Genomic DNA, 19062 nt, shown 5'->3' with positions numbered 1-19062 from the left:
ATTTGTAGAACTAACACCCCAAGAATCTCAGCCACCACTTATTTTAGTTTGCAATTTTTTGTAAACTGCTTTGAGGGGGTTTTTCTACAACCAAGCCCTTCATTTCAAACCTGTCTTCCTACCTGATGCAGTAATTCATCATTAAAGTTAGGGACGCTTTTATCTCTCGTTATAGTTTCCCGCAAGTCTTTTGACCTAAAGACACAAACAAACAAGGTTAAAAGAAACTTGGTTACATTTCGGTACAAGTCACTCAGTACAGCAGTGTATATCTGCCAGCCACCAGGTGGCGGTATTTCAGTAACAAAACCTGCTCCGTTGCCTTTGCTGACAATTCTTAATATTTGACCTTCCTGGGGTATAAATGTCATGAGTTGTCCTTTGGAGTCTAAGTGTACAAAGGTCAGAAGACAAGTCATTTAATTTTACCCTTAGGAGCATCAGCTACTTTTCCAACAGTCTAAATTAGGGACAGCCAGCTTGCATATTGGATTCTTTATTCCCCAGCCACTAATTGAGGCGTCACAGAGTGTTGTACAACCTGACCTCTTTGCAGGTGCTCAGGCTCTTTAAACGAAGTCAGTGCAACCTAAGCAGTGGAGGTGTCACTGTGACACACTTGGACATGGCTGGGACATCGTGAGTTGGATTCAAAAGTGCCCTTCCATTTGGGGTTCAACAGACACTCCTTCAAACTGATGTGGAGGGAGACAAATTTTGGCAGTTTCCCTACATGCTCCATCTCTTCAGAGGGATGGTGAACCTTTCTAAATAGAAATGGAGGAGTGGCAGAGAGAAATCAGCAAAAATCACTCTTTGATCCATTTACAGGTGCCTCCACAGGATCAAAGCTCCCCGTGTTCACAGAATGTCAACTTCCCGTGGGGCACCTTTGGATGTGACCCTATTTATTGAAAAACATTTCTGTCTCCCTTTCTATATTTTAGGATTCACTAACCAGGTGGCTTATGCAAAGGCTGGAACCAAAAGAGAAGCACAAGGGTTTTTCAGCCATCCTCTCTGCTGCAGCTCCCTGTGCCGTCTCTGAAAGTTGCTTCAAATAATAGAGACCTGACCGAGCTACATTCTGTTAAGTGCCAAATGGTGTGTCAGAAGGGGAAACTATGGTTGCCAGCATTGGAATAAGCCAATGTAATTGAACCAACTTCAAACCCTGGTTTGTTCTGATGCTAGTAATAATAGTATAATAATTTCTTATTTATACCCCGCCCATCTGGCTGGGTTTCCCCAGCCACTCTGGGCGGCTTCCAACAAAACACTAAGATACAATAACCTATTAAACATTAAAAGCTTCCCTAAACAGGGCTGCCTTCAGATGTCTTCTAAAAGTTTGGTAATTTTTCTTTCGACATCTGGTGAGAGGGCATTCCACAGGGCGGTAACCATAGTTTTTTTCAGTTAGGACAAAAGATGAAACAATAGTTAATTGAAGACCTCCTGGTGTGTTGGCTCATACTATGGAAGGGCTAAACAAAAGGGCAAAAAGCTTGTCCCAGCTCCTGCTCAAATGAAGACCTCAAAGTCAGGTTACAGTTTCTATCAAAATATGGAATGTTTAGATCGGCACAACATAGGCAAGCCCTCTTCAAATGCACAGCAGGTGCTACATATGTCTGCACAAGCAAAGGCATTGATCCACCAGTGACACTCCCCCTGCAACCCCTTTATAAAGGAAAGCAGGGAAAGTGGTGGGCACAGTAAGCCCAGTGAGCTTCATGGCTGTCGAGTGGGGATTTGAACCCTGGTCTCCCAGGTCCTAGTTTGACACTAACTACCACACCAGATTGGCTTGGAAGATATCCTGCAGCTCCAGCCCAATTGAAGACTGCATGCAGTGTTATCTGATGCTTTGGCAGTACCGGCAGGCAGCACTCGGAAGGCAGTTTTTGAAGCTTACTTGTTAAAGCGGTTGATTGACTGGACCAGCTGAAGGCGCCGGGCGACGAGATCGTCTGCTACCTCGGGAGATTTAAAACTGACTGCAGGTTTAAGTAACGAAAACCATTAAATTGGCATACTTCTTTAGCAATCAAGTCCACACAATCCTGAATTAAGAATGAATTAAGAATTAAGAATGAATGAAAGCCACCTTCAGCTAACTTTTAAAAGCCACCGAAGCTGTAGAGATGCCTGAGCAGCTTGGCATCATTGCTACAGCGGGTCAAGAATCCTAAGATCCGGTCTGTGGCTGAACTCAGGCATCAGGAAGAATGAGGCGGGAACTGAATCAGAAGAATGGACTGCACCACTTCAGGTGTTGGGAGTGAAGATAAAACCTTCCTCCCTTATATGCAGGGAAGTTTGAATACATGTTTAATAAAGGCATTCTCACCTGCACGTCCATTCTGCCAATGCAGGTGATTTGACCGCCTCATTCTGCTGCCTGCAGAACATGAAAATTGCCCAAAACCCAGAAAGTGGTTTTGTTCAACATGGCACCCTGTCTAGCATATGCTGTACTCCATACATTCACATGGCCTTCTGCAAAACATACAGGCTGAGCAGAGGGCCATGAAGCAACCTATGTGGCCCCCGCATCACCACCCAGCCCACTCCTAAACCTTTCAAAAATCCCTCCTTATGGCAAGGTCTCCTAGAATAAACTTCATGAGGATCAACTCCTTAGTGCTGGCTGCAGAAAACGGCAGGTGCAAAAATATCTCTGTGGGGATTGAATTACATTAGCAAGAATACTGGGCTGTTGTCAATCATTCCCACTTAGGGCAGGAAACAATCATCTTGGAGTAAACTGGGTGGGGCTATAAAAGGAAAGACAGAGCCTTGCCCATCCCAGGTAACAACACCGGATCAGGGCTGGCTCCTGTTCTTTTTTAAAAAGAAAGCTTAGAATTATTTAAGCTGCCAGTGACATCTCTGCTTACACAACGGGAAAACAAAGGTATTTAGCTCTCCTAGGACTGATCTGACCCCAGGTGTTGGCACAAAGTGCATTAGGTAACATCTACCTGCATTAGGCCGGGATCAGGCACCTGCTCTGCATCTCCAGTAAGGAGGGTCATGTGATGGAAAAGCTCTCTGGTTGAGACCCTAGGGCAGTGATGACCAAACTTGGCCCTCCAGCTGTTTTGGGACTACAATTCTCATCATCCTTGACCACTGGTCCTGTTAGCTAGGCATGATGGGAGTTGTAGTCCAAAAACAGCTGGAGGGCCAAGTTTGGCCATCACTGCCCTAGGGAGCTGCTGGCAGCCTCAGTAGACAATGGGGAAATAGCTAGATCTGGCACATTCTTAGGTTCTTGCCCCAAAAAACTGAGCAGAGTAGCCACAGCAGCCCTTTTGCCAGCACTGGGGACAGGACATGGCCCAGTGGTAGAGTACATGCTTTGCATTAGAAGGTCTCAGATTCAATCCTTACAAGGATCTGAAGTAGTGGGTGATGCCTTTTTCTACCTGAGACCCTGGTGCTAAATGGACCAATGGACCAAAATGCCACACTCACTTTTTTTCCTGCTCTTCCCAGCCACGTGAGATCTGCAGTCAGTCTTTCTTCCCTCTTCTGAGGTTACTACGGTCCTCAGCAGTTCAAGGATACCCGATTTCTTTAAATTAGGTGGGACAAAAAGAGGAGGTAGTTTCTCATTTTAAAAATACTTTATTTTATTTTATTGCTGTATATTATATGAAGCTGCCCAACAGCACTATTGTTTTGGTGGCTTGCAGCAAAAAAATGATCAAATACAATTACCGTATTTTTCGCACCATAGGGCGCACCGGACCATAGGGCGCACCCAGTTTTTAGGGGGGGGAATCAAGAAAAAAATCCCCCCAGCCCCAAAGAGCAGCGTACAGGCTGCGCACAACCTCTCCCTGCCGGAGGGGTTGCGCGCGGCTATGGAGCAAGCCAAAGCAGCAAGCGGGATGGATCCCGCTGGCTGTTTTGGGTTCCCCTTTAGCCCCGTGCAGCCTCTCCTTGCCGGAGGGGTTGCGCGCAGCTATGGAGCAAGCCAAAGCAGCAAGCGGGATGGATCCCGCTCGCTGTTTTGGGTTCCCCTTTAGCCCCGTGCAGCCTCTCCCGGGAGGGAGAGGCTGTGTGGGGCTAAAGACTCCATAGCCCCGTGCAGCCTCTCCTTGCCGGGAGACGCTGCTCGGGGCTTTCCTGGCTTTACTGGGAGGTGTGGGGATTCACCCACCTCCCGCAAAACCGGCAGAAGCCTCGCAACTCCTTTAAAGAGATCGCGGCTTCTCCTGGCTTTTCTGGGAGGTGGGAGAAGGGACTGATGCGGCTTCACAGGAGAGGTGCTGCGCAGAGAGGGAGAAGGGGCATCGCCCTTCAGCGAACCTGGAGAAGGAACAGAAGGAGACCCTTTTGTTCCTCCTCCGGCTTCGCTGGACAGGCGCGTTGCTGAAGGGGCGCTGCGCCTTCTCTCTCTCTCTGCGCAGCCCCTCTCCTTCGCAGGCTGCCGCCCCAAGCCTCGCGCGCCCGGCAGGACCTCCCGCCGGGCGCGCAAGGCTTGCAGACACTCGCCCGAAGTACGGGGAGCCCTCCGGAGGGCTCCCTGTGCTTCGGGCAACAGGCTGCCACCCCAAGCCTCGCGCGCCCGGCAGGAGCTCCTGCCGGGCGTGCAAGGCTTGCAGACACTCGCCCGAGGTACGGGGAGCCCTTCGGAGGGCTCCGCGTACTTCGGGCGGCAGGCTGCTGCCCCAAGCCTCGTGCGCTCAGCAGGACCTCCCGCCAGGCGCGCAAGGCTTGCGGACACTCGCTGGGGCTGCAGGCTGCTGCCCGCAAGCCTTGTGAGCCTGCGGGAACTCCCGCCGGGCTTGCAAGGCTTGCGGATAGCTTCCTGAAGCCTGGAGAGCGAGAGGGGTCGGTGCGCACCGATGCCTCTCGCTCTCCAGGCTTCAGCGAAAGCCTGCATTCGTACCATAGGACGCACACACATTTCCCCTTCATTTTTGGAGGGGAAAAAGTGCGTCCTATGGAGCGAAAAATACGGTAACATATAATAAAATAACATATTTCTAGCATAAGAACTTCCAGCACAACGAATGAAAATACCACTTAATAGTGGATCAGAACACTGTAAAAACAAGTTTTTAAAGGGCTGGGGTGTATAATAAAGAAGCAGGTACATTTTCCGAGCATCATGACCGTTCTGGATTCTTGGAATATTTTAGTACAGTCAAACAATGGACGGACGATGGACAATATCTGACCAATCATTGATCAGCAAGCTAGTCCTACCAATTACCACACTCCTACTTTTGTTGTCTATGTCAGGGGGTCCCAAACTCCCACCCGCCCCCACCCATGGAGCACTTGAAAAATGTTGAGGGTCTTGTCAGACCTCTTCATAATTTTTTTTGCCCATTGTAGCAATTGGAATGCATTGTGCTAGAAGCTGTATGTTTTTTTAATTGTGTTTTTACTGCTTTTTATTTCTTACATTTTATTGTATTGCAATTTGGATTCCATAGAACTCAAAGGTCAAGTGTCCTTCGCAGACACTCTCAAATCCACCTGACTAAAGCTGTGGTCCACAAACCACCGTCCTGGAGCCCCTGATCTATGTCGCTTGAGAATTATAGCTTCAGGCTAAAGCTGGAGCCAACCACCCCCCCCCCATTGAAATCTCTGCATCAGTCCAGATGGAGGCTGGTAGGCTTCCTGTACTTGTGGCCTAGCAAGTTCCCCGTGGACAAATGGGCCACTTACAGGCTCAGCGTAGTCACGGGGCGTGCACTGTCTGTTGTTCCGAGCATGTGCTGATGCGCCGTGCTGCAGCAGGAGCCGCACCAAAGGCTCATAGCTCCCGATCACAGCTTTATGGAGAGGTGTGTTGCCTTGGTTGTTGAACAGGTTAACCGAGGCCCCGTTCTGAAGGGAAAGAAAGGATGGCAAAGGACATTCAAGCGATGATACTGAAAGGAGGTCACACGGAAACGGCAAGTTCTCATACTTCTTTCAGTATCTCAAAATGGTACCGATGAGGAAGTTGCATCAACTTTTACTATGTTATCTGTTGGGGGTCTGTGGCAGAGGATCTTTCCGGTCTCCCATCTGATCCTCTTAAACTTTAGATGGCAGGGATTGAACCTGCATGAAACGTATCTGCTCTGTCAGTACAAGACAGTCCCCCTCTCAAATTCTTCCTTTGTCTTATTTACATCCCACTTTTCATCCAAGAAGCTGAAGGTGACATACATCTCCCTCCCGCCACCATTTTATCCTCACATCAACCCTGTGAGGTTGGCTCAGAGTAAGGTCCACCCGTGAGCTTCATGGGTTAAATGTGATATTTGAATCTAGGTCTCAGGTCAGTCCACAATGGCTCTTCCAATATGGAAATATGCGTTTTAATGTAACAAATTAACAAGGACAGATCTACTCTCTCATTTCATGCTATCAACAGAAAGGTATTGATTAAGCAATCCATTCATCCCACTGTGCTTTCCATTGAAAAGTAGCAGCCTGGTTTAGACAAAATGGGAAACCACGGAGTTTACCATTATGTCAGTGAACCTGCAGGAGCCGTGAACTTGCCTTCTTCCTTTTCTTCCTCTTTGCTGCCACAAGGAGGAGACCGGCAGCTTTCACTTCTGCTTTTAAATAAACCACAGTTCTGAACTGTGGCTTGTTTCAAACTGGAGGCCAATGCTTCATTGTAGCTGCAATTGAAGGGCGGGCAGAGTTGTTCTTCACACAACAGGAAACCACGGTTTCCCATTATGCCTGAACCAGACCAGTGAGTTGAATCTAAAGATGCCCTTCCAGATACAGAAGAAATGTGAAACTACATCCAAATGTGCTATTGCACAACAGGATGCCTGGGGAGTGCTATGTAATCCAGCTGCTTTTGCACTAAGTGCACCCATGCACAGCTCTTGCAGAAGCATTTGCATAGCTGCACAATAATCTATTTTCCTTCCGCTCTGAATCCCAGCCCACTATGCTCACATGATAAGGTGAGTTCATCTGCAGTAGCTGATCTGTAACTGACATTTAATATAACAAAGGGCATGTTTATACAAATGAATGCCAGCATGAAGCTTAGATTTCCCCCACTTTTCTCTTATGGAAGGGATGGAGAAGCTGTGGTCCTCCAGGCATCTGTGAGCTCCCTTTTCTATCAATCCTAGTCAGCCTGGCCACTCGATGATGGGGAGGGACACAGCTTCTCCAATCATGCTTTAGGGCAGTGGTTTTCAACCAGTGTGCCGTGGGCAACACTGGCATCTTTCCTTCCCTCCCTCCTCTGATGCCCTCTTGTGTCTCTGCTTCCCAAAGGCTTGCACAGATGTTTGTTGCAGCAGCTCTGGCTACAAGCTCCGCAGGTGAATGGTGCCCCTGGGGCTGGCCAGGGGGTGCTTTCCAGGCCCCTGTGGAGCAGTGTGAAGAGGCACTTCTCTTTGGCGGGGGGTGGGGGGACAGCTCAGAGACCAGGAGTGGCAGCTGCAGCCACCCAGAGGACTCCCAAGGAGAGGGGAGGAGGCTGAGGGAACACTCCACAAAGGAAGGTGTTTGAAAAAGGGTGAGAGGCTGCCAGCTCTGCGGGCAAAGGGTGATATAACTGGGCTCCTGAGCCCCACAGGGGTGAGGCAGAAAGACGTTAGTTGGTCAAGGGAGCCATGGATGCAAAAAGGTTGAAAACCTCTGCTTTAGGGCAATCCATCCTTTAAAATGTACTCTCAAAATGCTGAAATTAAGAGCAGAGTTTGATGAAAAGTCCTCTGCTGTTCGGAATGTTGCCAGATCTGCCACCTCATGATGACTGAATATGAAAAATAAATACCACAGTCAAAAGAAAGAAAGAAAGGAAGGAAGGAAGGAAGGAAGGAAGGAAGGAAGGAAGGAAGGAAAATATGAAAATACCCAAAGGTTCCTTACCTCTAACAAAAAGGCCGCTATCTCTTGATAGCCATTCAAGCAGGCATAAATTAAAGGAGTGTTTCCATAAATGTCCTTTTTATTTTGTTTAGCTTTATACTCTATCAGGCACTTTACCACCTGTGGAAAAAAGGAAAGAAGTGTTACCATGGCAGCTTTGAACAGTTTCAACACACGCAAAAACCAGAAGTAAAAGGGTTCAAGTCCCCTGCATTTTCTCAATCTTTCTTTCTATAGACGAAACCAACTCACATTAATGCTTTGTAAAGCACAGGCGCAAGCAAGATTATTATCGGCATAGTGAGTGCAGTTGCTCATCTTGTGCCTGGCCCCATCCATACACTCAAAGGGAGCTATCATGAACTTGGGCAAATCCCAAGGTGTGCAAAAGTGGAAACAAAATTGGGTGGGTGGAAGAGCCTTGCTGGATCAAGCCAAAGGGCACCCCTTTGTTCTCATGGTGGTCGACCAGATGTCTCTAATGGGAAGCCCGCAGGCAAAACCCAAGCAAAAGAGTGCTCTTCCCTCCTGAGGTTTCCAGCAACTGGTATTCAGCAGCTTTTACTGCCTCCAACAGTGGAGGTCTGCTGTGGAATATCCTGCCAGCACAGATTCAGCAGGCACCTTGTCTGCAAGCTTTAAAATGCCTGCTGAAAACTCTTATATTTCGCCAGGCAAAATATACAAGCAATTAAGTAAGCATCCCCTGCAATGGTCTTCTTTTTATGAGTTTACTGTATGTTTTTGTATTGTTGTAAGCCGCTGTGATATATTTTAATGATACAGCGGTATACAAATAAGTAAGCTTGAAGAGGAGACTTCCCTGCTGCAACCCTTACCTGAAAGTGCCCGTTCTGGCTGGCGAGGTGGAGAGGTGTCGCGTGGTGAGCATCCTTTGCCTCCAGGCTGGCTCCGTGCTTCAGTAAGAGGGAGACCAAGTCCGCATGTCCATGGAGCGCGGCCACGTGCAGCGGCGTCAGGCCCTCTTGGTTTGTGATGTTCACTCCGAGGCCATTGGAGGGAACTCGGAAGAGTTTCTATCGGGAGGAAGAAAGGGAAATTCCATCAGAGCCTTCTCAGCTGGCAAGCAAGCAAACATCCCACAGCAGCCACCACCTGGAATTCAGTGCTGCCTTGGAAACTTCAGAGTGCTATTTGTGTGCTGAGATGATGCAAATGTATTGGTGTAAACTCACCATTATTATGAACAGTGATTTATTAAGTAGTAGTAGTAGCATTGGGACACAGGTGGCGCTGTGGGTTAAAGCCTCAGCGCCTAGGACTTGCTGATCGAAAGGTCGGCGGTTCGAATCCCTGCTGCGGGGTGCGCTCCCGCTGCTCGGTCCCAGCGCCTGCCAACCTAGCAGTTCGAAAGCACCTCCGGGTGAAAGTAGATAAATAGGGACCACTTACCAGCGGGAAGGTAAACGGCGTTTCCGTGTGCAGCTCTGGCTTGCCAGAGCAGAGATGTCACACTGGCCATGTGACCCGGAAGTGTCTCCGGACAGCGCTGGCCCCTGGCCTCTTAAGTGAGATGGGCACACAACCCCAGAGTCTGTCAAGACTGGCCCGTATGGGCAGGGGTACCTTTACCTTTACCTTTAGTAGTAGCATTAAGTGCCTTAAACTACTATGCACATTTAAAAAACAAACAAACCCAAACTAGACAGGGCTTGCCCATAGGTTTACAATCTAAAACATCACAACCATTGCTGTATGATTTTCATAGCTTAGTTGGCAGACTCTTAATCTCAGGGGCATGGGTTTGAGTCCCACATTGGGCAAAAAGATTCCTGCACTGCAGGGGGTTGGACTAGATGACCCTTGGGGTCCCTTCCAATTCTACAGTTCTCTGATTCCATTTGGTTAGCAAGGGAGAAAGCAGCAGCTGGGAAATCGAGAGCAGAGGCCTTGTTACTTGTTTACTCTCCCACAGGCAAAGACTCCTGGAAGAGGAGTGCAATGCCAAGACAGGGAAATTGTCCACAGGGAGAGGAAGCAGTGGCAGAGCAAGCCGATTGGGTGCCTGGGGCACTGCGCATGCCCTGTGCCCAGGGGCATTGCCAGGCGCCCGTGGGGCGGGGCGAGCCAGGGCAGGACACTCTGCTGGGCCTCCGAGGAGCCTGCCTGCCTCTTCCCACTCAGCTGCCCTACAACTGAGGGGGAGGCAGCGGGCGGACCATTTGGGCAGTGTGGAGCCTGCACGCGCTCAAGCCATCGCGTCACTCCCATGTGAGTGCCGCCTGGCATTTTGTCACCCCCCTCAGTGGTGACACCTGAGGCAGCCCGCCCCCACTGCACCCCCTTCCTCCGCCCCTGAGAGGAAGGTGAGTTGAGGACAAAGTGCAAAGTTTTCTCCCCCTCCCTGCCTCTTCTAGAGGAAAACAAGCTTCTCCTGAGCAGCTGCTCAATCCTTTCAGGAGCCTGATTACCCAGGAGAGCAGCTTCATCTCAGGAGGTCGTGAACTCTGATAAGGACAAGGGGCGGAGGATGTTTCAGAGCTGGGCAGAATGAATGACAGGTCTGGGCAGGAGGAAGACGGGCAGACCTTTTGCACAGGGCCACATCTGGAACACTGGCACAAGGGGTGGCAGAACTCCAGCTTCTCCACGCTGCTGCCGGCTTCTTCGGGTTCCTCTAGATCGTCTTCCACCCATTCCAAAAGATAGCGCACCTGTTAAGAAACGAAGGCCGTTCTAGAGTCAGAATTGTAGGCCTTATTCTCACTAGGGTGGTTAGGGTGGCCAGTGTCCTACGTTACAGAGAACAGTGCTCTGTTAGAAAGGCTGACTGGTCAAACTCTGGTTTAAACATTTTTAAAAAACCCAGAGGAGGAGGAGCAGCCTGAGCAAGCAGACAGCTCAGCTGGCCGCAGTCTCCCTCACTATGGTAAGATGGATTGTACTTCTATTCAGAATTGTAGCAATTGTTTCTAAATCTGCGTTAATAACCTATAACTTAGCATGTGCATGTTTCATGCAAATTAGTGTCCCCCTTTTTTAAAAAAAGAATGTATTTATTTTCTTTGGGGAGAGGAACCCTTGGGGTGGTAAACCCGACCCTGAACTGAACTACATCTGATGACAGAGAGACGCTCACATGAACGCGCCCTCATGAAAAATAATCACTACACAAAGAAAACTACCATGTCATAGAGACAACCAAGCTTGAGCCCTTTCTGCTTAGATATCTCATATTCTATATGAAGTATTGTTGTTTTGCCTGCATGGAGGAATACTGAAATTATGGCACTCCCCCTGCCCCATAGGCAGCATTTTAATTCAAACATCGATATGCCAATTATTCTGGAAATTGGCACTTACTGATTTTATTTCTCAGCGTATATTAAGCTCGCCTTTCAAGGTGGGGATGGGGAACCTGTGGCTCCCCAGATGTTGTTGGACTACAGCTCCCCTCAACACACAGCCCTTGCTTTAGGTTGCTCTAGCCCAGGCTTCCTCAAACTCAGCCCTGCAGATGTTGTTGGACTACAACTCCCATGATCCCTAGCTAGCAGGACCAGTGGTCGGGGGTAATGGGAATTGTAGTCTCAAAACATCTGGAGGGTCAAGGTTGAGGAAGCCTGCCTACCCTTCTCAGGCATCTCGTATAGTACATTATAGACTGCACAGAAATTCACCAAAGAGATCTTGAAAGATATACAAAAACTAGTATCTTAGAAAGATTTCAAACAGGTCAGCATAAAACAGATCATTGTGTTTCAAAAACCAACAGCAATTAAAACCGGGTAAGAAAAAAGCAATCTGGAAGAGGTAATTGATAGAGACTTGTGCAGAAGAGACAGGTAGGCACAATCCAGTGGGAATAGCATAACTAGAGCTGGGGGGGCACCACTGAAAAGGCCCTGCCCTCTTGCTCCTTCCAGCCTACTTGACCTTACCGGTAGGCCTGTTATCACTTCAGTAGGACATCGTCCAAAGTCTCCTGTTATTTTCTCAGAAAGATAAGATAAAGGAAATCTAACATTTCACTTCCCACACGTCAACTGCAGACCAGTTTCCCAAGGAACCATGATGTAAATTAGAAATGACTTCCTCACACTTAATCGAGTCTTTGACGCTCACCTCAGCCCAAGGCCTCTCAAATCCTTTTAGCCAGGATTGCTGAAGATTAAATGGAGGGCTTTGGGCCAGAATATACCAAGGTGCTTCCTTGAACAGCCTTTATTCCACTTAAAAAAAACAAAAACCCAACCTCAACCACAGTTGATTTTTAATCAAAGAGACAAGAACGCTGACTTTTCTCAAGAAAGAAAAGAGAATATGTTTGTCATTTCTTGTCTTTCTGCCATCAATTAATGCATACGTAGGCTTGGGCAAGTTGTCTTTGTGGGGGTGGAGGTGGGGCTTTGGGCAAGATAATCTTGGTGGGGAGCCCTCTTTTGAGTCTCCCCCCTCTTCCTCCTTACTGCCACTGCCTCCTCTTCTAGGTGGGAATCAGCAGCCCAGGAACCAGGCACAGCCCTCCACTTTAGTTCCTACTTGTTTATTTATTTCTCACTTTGCTCTATCAATTGAGCATGGGGTGGGGCACACACCTGGACCCACCAGTGCTGGCATTCTTGAAGACACACCTGGAGATAAGCACCCCCTATATCTCCTGACTTGAATCTTCTGCTTCAACTGATGTTATGGGGTTTTAATAGGATTACTCATTATACATTTTAAATAACAGGTGTTTTAATGTTCTTGATGAATTTATTTTACCATGTACTGTATTTTAATTATTACTATTTTTAATAAGCTGTTTTTATCCTTGTTCTTTTGCTGCCAGCTTCCATTTGTTTGTGAACCACCCGTGTATTATTTTTTTCTTGAAACAAAAGGTGGTATATAAATTATTATTTTTAAAAAGTCATGTAAAACTATAAAATCAGCAGGTAACAGAGTCTAACCAAGCAACAATGGACTGTAACTAGCCACCTCAAAACACCTGGGTAAACAGCTGTCCTTGTTGTTTAGTCATGTCCGACTCTTTGTGACCCCATGGACCAGAGCACGCCAGGCACTCCTGTCTTCCACTGCCTCCCGCAGTTTGGTCAAACTCATGCTGCTAGCTTCAAGAACACTGTCCAACCATCTCGTCCTCTGTCGTCCCCTTCTCCTTGTGCCCTCCATCTTTCCCAACATCAGGGTCTTTTCCAGGGAGACTTCTCTTCTCATGAGGTGGCCAAAGTATTGGAGCCTCAGCTTCACGATCTGTCCTTCCAGTGAGCACTCAGGGCTGATTTCCTTCAGAATGGATAGGTTTGATCTTCTTGCAGTCCATGGGACTCTCAAGAGTCTCCTCCAACATCATAATTCAAAAGCATCAATTCTTCGGCGATCAGCCTTCTTTATGGTCCAGCTAGCCTTGGGTAAATCCATCACAGCAGACAGCCAAGGATTCCACTCCACTTTCCTCCAAAACAGATCCCAACTAAAGGAGCTAAACTGGACAACGCCATGAGGACGCAACAAAGAAGGTGAAGTAAGACCTTTCCACCTCCCCCACCACCACAGAGTAGGCACAGTGGGGTGCTTTCACTTCTGCTCAGTTGTGTTCACTGCAAAACACCAACTGTGTGCATTCCAGCGGTCTGATCTTCCCTACACCAGAAAGCATTACAGACCCTGCAGTGCTGGAAAGAGTATAGGGGCAATAACCCTTCCCATTCCATATTGAGACCAAGGCTCCAATAGGGAATGGCCAGCCCTGTCAGTCATTCACCCACCTCAAGAATTCAGGAATCCCTCAGATTATCCTGACAGGTCCCCCACCGGCCACCCCTCCTTCCCACAGGCAGAAACAAGACTGATCATCCCCACAAACTCCTTTCTTCAGCTGCACACATTTATCACCCAACCTTGAACAACAAGGAGTCTAGCAGACCAATCATTAGCTTGCCACAGCTTCCCAAAACATTCCCTCCCGAAGTTTCGAATCAGTGCCTTACCAAAGTTTAATCACGCTGTCTCAAATGTATCTGTTTCCAATGACAATGGATTAAGGAAGGATTTTGGTCAAAAGGTTAAATGCATTTTAAAATAGGTGCACGTGTTAAGTATCCCATGGAGCTGCTGTAATCTGATCTCACCAAGTAACACACTCTGAATGCTTTCAGAGCAAGAAGGAGTGCATTAAAACATGCAATTAGAAGGATGCTTCTTGCTGTGGAACTTCTACATAGCTTCTCACTCCCTAGAGATTATGATATATAGTGAAATATTATTCACCCTAAGGTCCCAAGGCGGGTTACAACATTAAAACAAAATATTAAAAACTTTTTAAAACAACTTGCAATCACAGAAAAAAGGAGAGGTATATATTTCAGACCCACAAGTGTCAAAAGCCAGGGTAAAGAGGCATTTTTCTTTTTACCCCTGAATGGGGTAATTGTACCCCTGAAGGACCAGGTACGCAGCCTGGGAGTCATTTTGGACTCACAGCTATCCATGGAGGCACAGGTCAATTCTGTGTCCAGGGCAGCTGTCTACCAGCTCCATCTGGTACACAGGCTGAGACCCTACCTGCCCGCAGACTGTCTTGTCAGAGTGGTGCATGCTCTGGTTATCTCCCGCTTGGACTACTCTACGTGGGGCTACCTTTGAAGGTGACTCAGAAACTGCAATTAATCCAGAATGCAGCAGCTAGACTGGTGACTAGGAGTGGCCGCCGAGACCATATAACACTGGTCCTGAAAGACCTACATTGGCTCCCAGTACGTTTCTGGGCACAATTCAAAGTGTTGGTGCTGACATTTAAAGCCCTAAACAGCCTCAGTCCTGTATACCTGAAGGAGTGTCTCCACCCCCATCATTCTACCTGGACACTGAGGTCCAGCTCCGAGGGCCTTCTGGTGGTTCCCTCACTGCGAGAAGAGAAGTTACAGGGAACCAGGCAGAGGGCCTTCTCAGTAGTAGCACCCACCCTGTGGAACGCCCTCCCATCAGATGTCAAGGAAACAAACAACTATCTGACTTTTAGAAGACATCTGAAGGCAGCCCTGTTTAGGGAAATTTTTAATGTTTGATTTTTTCCCCTGTTTTTAATGTTCTGTTGAAAGCTGCCCAGAGTGGGTGGGGTATATATTATTATTATTATTATTATTATTATTATTATTATTATTATTATTATTATTACTACTACTACTACTACTACTACTACTACACTGGCTGACCCTTTCAGCAATGATCCTACGAAGTTGCCTTCTCCTGCATCAAACTATTGCTCCATCTAGCCTAAACTCCGCTCTAAGGCAGGGCTCTCTCTCATCTCCTTGCTACCTGGAAGTGCTAGGAATCAAAACAGAGACCTTTTGAATGCAAGGCATGGGCTCCATGCCCATCACTGATTTATCAATTCAAACATTATGCCAAACCATGGTGAGCCCAATTCAAAGGCACAGCTTCCAGTGCTGACTTTGGAATGGCTTGGTATGATATCTGAATACAGCTTCACAAGACTTTCTTATTTTTTTTATTTTAAAAATGAAGAAATCTTCAAACATACAATGGTATAATTTGCCTTACTGTCAACTGCTGCTTGTCACCATTTTAAAAGGCTTCTGGAGAAAAAGATAGCAGGGCTCAGGCAGTTTTCAGTCATCACAGGAGACAGTAAATATTGCAAATTATAGGATGGAAGCAGCAAGGCTGCTGCTGCTGTGTGGAAAACGAGGTATTACAGATCAAAACAACCCCAGTTGCTTTTACATTTCTGTAAAAAATGTGTTTGTTGGCAGTTTTTAAATTGCCATGACTTTTTGTTCAAAGCTGATACTACTATTTGAGGGGAAAACATAGCCCAACTTCCCTCTTAGGACTACTCATGAGAAAAGTTACTCATGGATATGAATATCTAAGAAGGTAACACAGGTTATGCGTCTATGAAAGGCACATCTGGACTGCAATACTTAATTTAGATCAACCAAGAGAGGAAACTGGCAGCAGGATGGATGGATGGATGGCTAAAAACCCACCCAGAAATGCATTCATGTGGAACCTACAACAAAATGTTGTTGTGTCAAGTTCAAGTTCTGTGCCCTTTTCCAGGACACTCCATTGCACTCCCTCTCCACAATTTGCCAGTCCCCCTCCCAAACACCCACCAAGAATCAGCCAGCAATTCATTGTCATTGAGCATGTTCAGTCATTGGAGAAGGAATTCACTCTTGGAATATACTATACAGGCTTCTTTTTAATTCAAGCTGCTTATGAAAACTACAAATGGCAAGCACCATCCTAAAAGAGCCATTCTCTCTTCTCACATGCAGAAGGGTAATGCCTCTTCTAAGAGGATGCCAGCTGCAATACAATTTCATAATCTAAAAGCAAAGGACATATGCTTCTTGCTTCAGAAGTACAGTCATCCCTCGTGTTACGTGTGCTTCACGTTGCCACTTTTCAGGTTACGAACGCGGCAAACCTGGAAGCGTTTACTTCTGGGTTCACCGTGCGTGCATACGCAGAAGCGCTCTATCACGCTTTGCGCATGCGCAGTAGCGGCACTCCACTTACGGACTGTTCAGTGTGCGAATGGCACCCCGAAACAGATCACGTTCATAAGTAGAGGTACCACTGTATTGTTAATCACCCATATGCAAATTGAAAACTGATCAATTGTCCAACTAAAAATATCATGATTAATCCATCAGTATTTCTTTTGAGTTGCAGACTTTCCTTTTCCTCTTTGAAACACATAGAAATGTGGGAGGTGGGGATCTATTTGCCCTCTCTGCCTCAGTTTATATTCAAAGGAAAAGCCACATTTGAAAAAGACACGCTATCTGCATAATGGTTTTGTGTTTGTAGCACAGAGCAGGATGGTGATGTCTGCAACACATCCAGGATAGAAGGTTAAGACATATTCCTTCTCCCTTGCATGCCAGTTTCCGACGAGAAGGGCATTTTTGATATGGGGGAGCATTCAACCATATGATTTTGCCACCTGCATTCTGAAGCCATTCAGTCCCAGCAGGGGACTTGCCACATGCTCTTCCTACACATGGATATACACTCTTCAACAGTTAAATCAATACAGAATGTACTACGAGGCAGTCTAGTGTTGTGCATTTAATTCTAATGCATTTTAGATGAAGACCCAGAGTGTTCAAAGGAGGTGCAGCCTTCTCTAATCCTGGCATTTAAGGTCTCAGAGGAACCAAGACTGCCTCTCTGAGATGTTGAATATTCTATAATGTGCGTAAATGGCTGATTATATGATTTCACAGCGACACAAGAGGCACCAAGCTTTTTAATCTTTTTTAATTAAAAAAAGCATGTTACTCCTGCAATCAGAGTGAGCATGGCAAAACAGGAAGCTGCTTCAAAAACAAAGGGGAGGAAATGTGTTATGTATGCAGAAGTGTTCCCTTAAGTGCAAAGCTCCATTGCCAGCAGTCCTTTAACTAAAGGGCGTTGTGTTACTACCCCTGTTCTAGCCCCCACTACAAATGTAACAAACCCCTTGTTGGGGCTCTGCCCATCCTGTGGGCAGCATCCACAGTCTGGTCTGACCCCCTGGTCCTCTGAGCTTTTCTCACCTGGGCCTCAGAAACAGGGGGGAAGGAGTGGAAGGGCGCCCCGATTCTCCTACTTGTTCTCAGCAGCAACAGACTGCTGCATGCTGCAACTGGACCAATTCTGCCTCAGGCTTCCAGCCTTTCATAGGACTTCTGGGCTCTTCCTGCTAATGGGGACACGATTCCGTTGTCACAGCATAGCTACAGGGAACCAGGCAGAGAGCCTTCTCGGTAGTGGCGCCCGTCCTGTGGAGCGCCCTCCCATCAGATGTCAAAGAGATAAACAACTACCTGACATTTAGAAAACATCTGAAGGCAGCCCTGTTCAGGGAAGTTTTTAATGTGTGAAACTTTGATGTATTTTTAACCTTTGTTGGAAGCAACCCAGAGTTGCTGGGGAAACCCAGCCAGATGGGTGGGGTACAAATAAAAAAATCTTATTATTATTGTGGCACGGAGGTAGCTCCTTAAAGGAAATGAACCTGTTTGTTCCGCTCAGCGGGCTGTTTTGCTTTCCCCACCCACTGAAGATAACAGGTGGCTGACGCAGGAAGATATGGTCCAGGTTGGCCCCACGAGAGAATGTGATTTCCAGACACCCCCATTATGGGAATAAAAGCATGTCACTGTTTAACAGCTGCACACTCTTACTGTTATGCTCGTGGAAATCTCTACCTTATAAAGTGCCATCAATGCATGCAAACAAGGTAGCACAAAGCATATGAGATCTTACCATTTCAAGGTCTCCATCAGCAACTGCTCTTAAAAGCTTCTCCACCTATGTAATGAACACAGCCAGAAGAAAAAGAAACGTTTAGTTGTACTACTAGGGTATTTGGGTTCTTTCAACCTTGCTGATACTTCCTCTTGTGCCTAGGTGTTGCTGTTTGGGCTACAAAAGCATCTACACCCAGAGAATTAGTTTGCCAAATAGGATGGAAGCCTCCTATCAAACTGCATGTGATGTGGCACTCGCATCCTTCCTCAGGCCAAACATCTCCTTGTCCTTGTAAATAGTTGTAGGAAGGGGTCTAGCACGTGATCATTTTGTAAATTCGGCTCTTCTTTCCATCTTGCAAGCAGGAAACAGAGAGTGACCAAGTCTAGCCAAGGGGGGCTCTGAATGAATCACAAGTGAGCAACATGCACCCCCCAACCTCACTTGAGGCAGTTCCTGATACCTTCTGAAGCTACCCCATCTTTTCATCCCATGAGAGCTGAGCTGATTCCTCTTAGTTTCCTCATTGCTTTTGCTGACTGTTAAGGTGTTTTTCCCCTTCTTTCAATACAGTCTCAGAACAAGTGGGAGTTTTCCCCTGTAGGAACAAATTGGCCAACTACTGCCATATATGTATGTATAGCGCACTAAAGTCAAAAAGAAATTACTTTCGCTTGCTTTCCAGAACAAATTCTTCTGCATGCTCATTTGAGAATAAACCATCAAACTCAGTAGGGTTTACTTCTGAGCAGACATGCATAGGATTGGGAATTCTAATCTGAGGTAGCCACAGTGAAAACAGAAGAAAGGTTATCTTTATTCTAGATTAGTTAATCCAGAATACTTGTATCTGGCTCTGACAATCATTGGCTCCAGTCACCAATGGCATGCGGCCTCTAATGTGGGGGTGGGGGCATTAATCTGTTGACAGAAACAAAGGTTGTCAAACTC

The 19062-nt window shown here is 47.0% G+C and overlaps 1 protein-coding gene across 7 annotated transcripts in view; it reads right to left on the bottom strand.

Annotated features, from left to right (window-relative positions):
* Window positions 1-19062, bottom strand: part of ANKRD27 (ankyrin repeat domain 27) — a 55655-nt gene that overhangs the window by 4029 nt on the left and 32564 nt on the right. For all 7 annotated transcript variants that reach the window (XM_081924009.1, XM_081924012.1, XM_081924010.1 and 4 more), the window contains 8 exons: window positions 18127-18171; window positions 10419-10544; window positions 8709-8906; window positions 7870-7989; window positions 5698-5859; window positions 3484-3583; window positions 1919-2000; window positions 123-195 (listed from right to left, as the gene is read on the bottom strand). In XM_081924009.1, coding sequence (XP_081780135.1) covers window positions 123-195; window positions 1919-2000; window positions 3484-3583; window positions 5698-5859; window positions 7870-7989; window positions 8709-8906; window positions 10419-10544; window positions 18127-18171 — 906 coding nt within the window. The remainder of the gene's footprint in view (window positions 1-122; window positions 196-1918; window positions 2001-3483; window positions 3584-5697; window positions 5860-7869; window positions 7990-8708; window positions 8907-10418; window positions 10545-18126; window positions 18172-19062) is intronic.

This window comes from Podarcis melisellensis, assembly GCF_964234715.1.
Source record: "Podarcis melisellensis genome assembly, chromosome: 8".
In the NCBI taxonomy this organism is placed as follows: domain Eukaryota; kingdom Metazoa; phylum Chordata; class Lepidosauria; order Squamata; family Lacertidae; genus Podarcis; species Podarcis melisellensis.
This window is presented reverse-complemented; position numbering and strand designations above follow the sequence as displayed.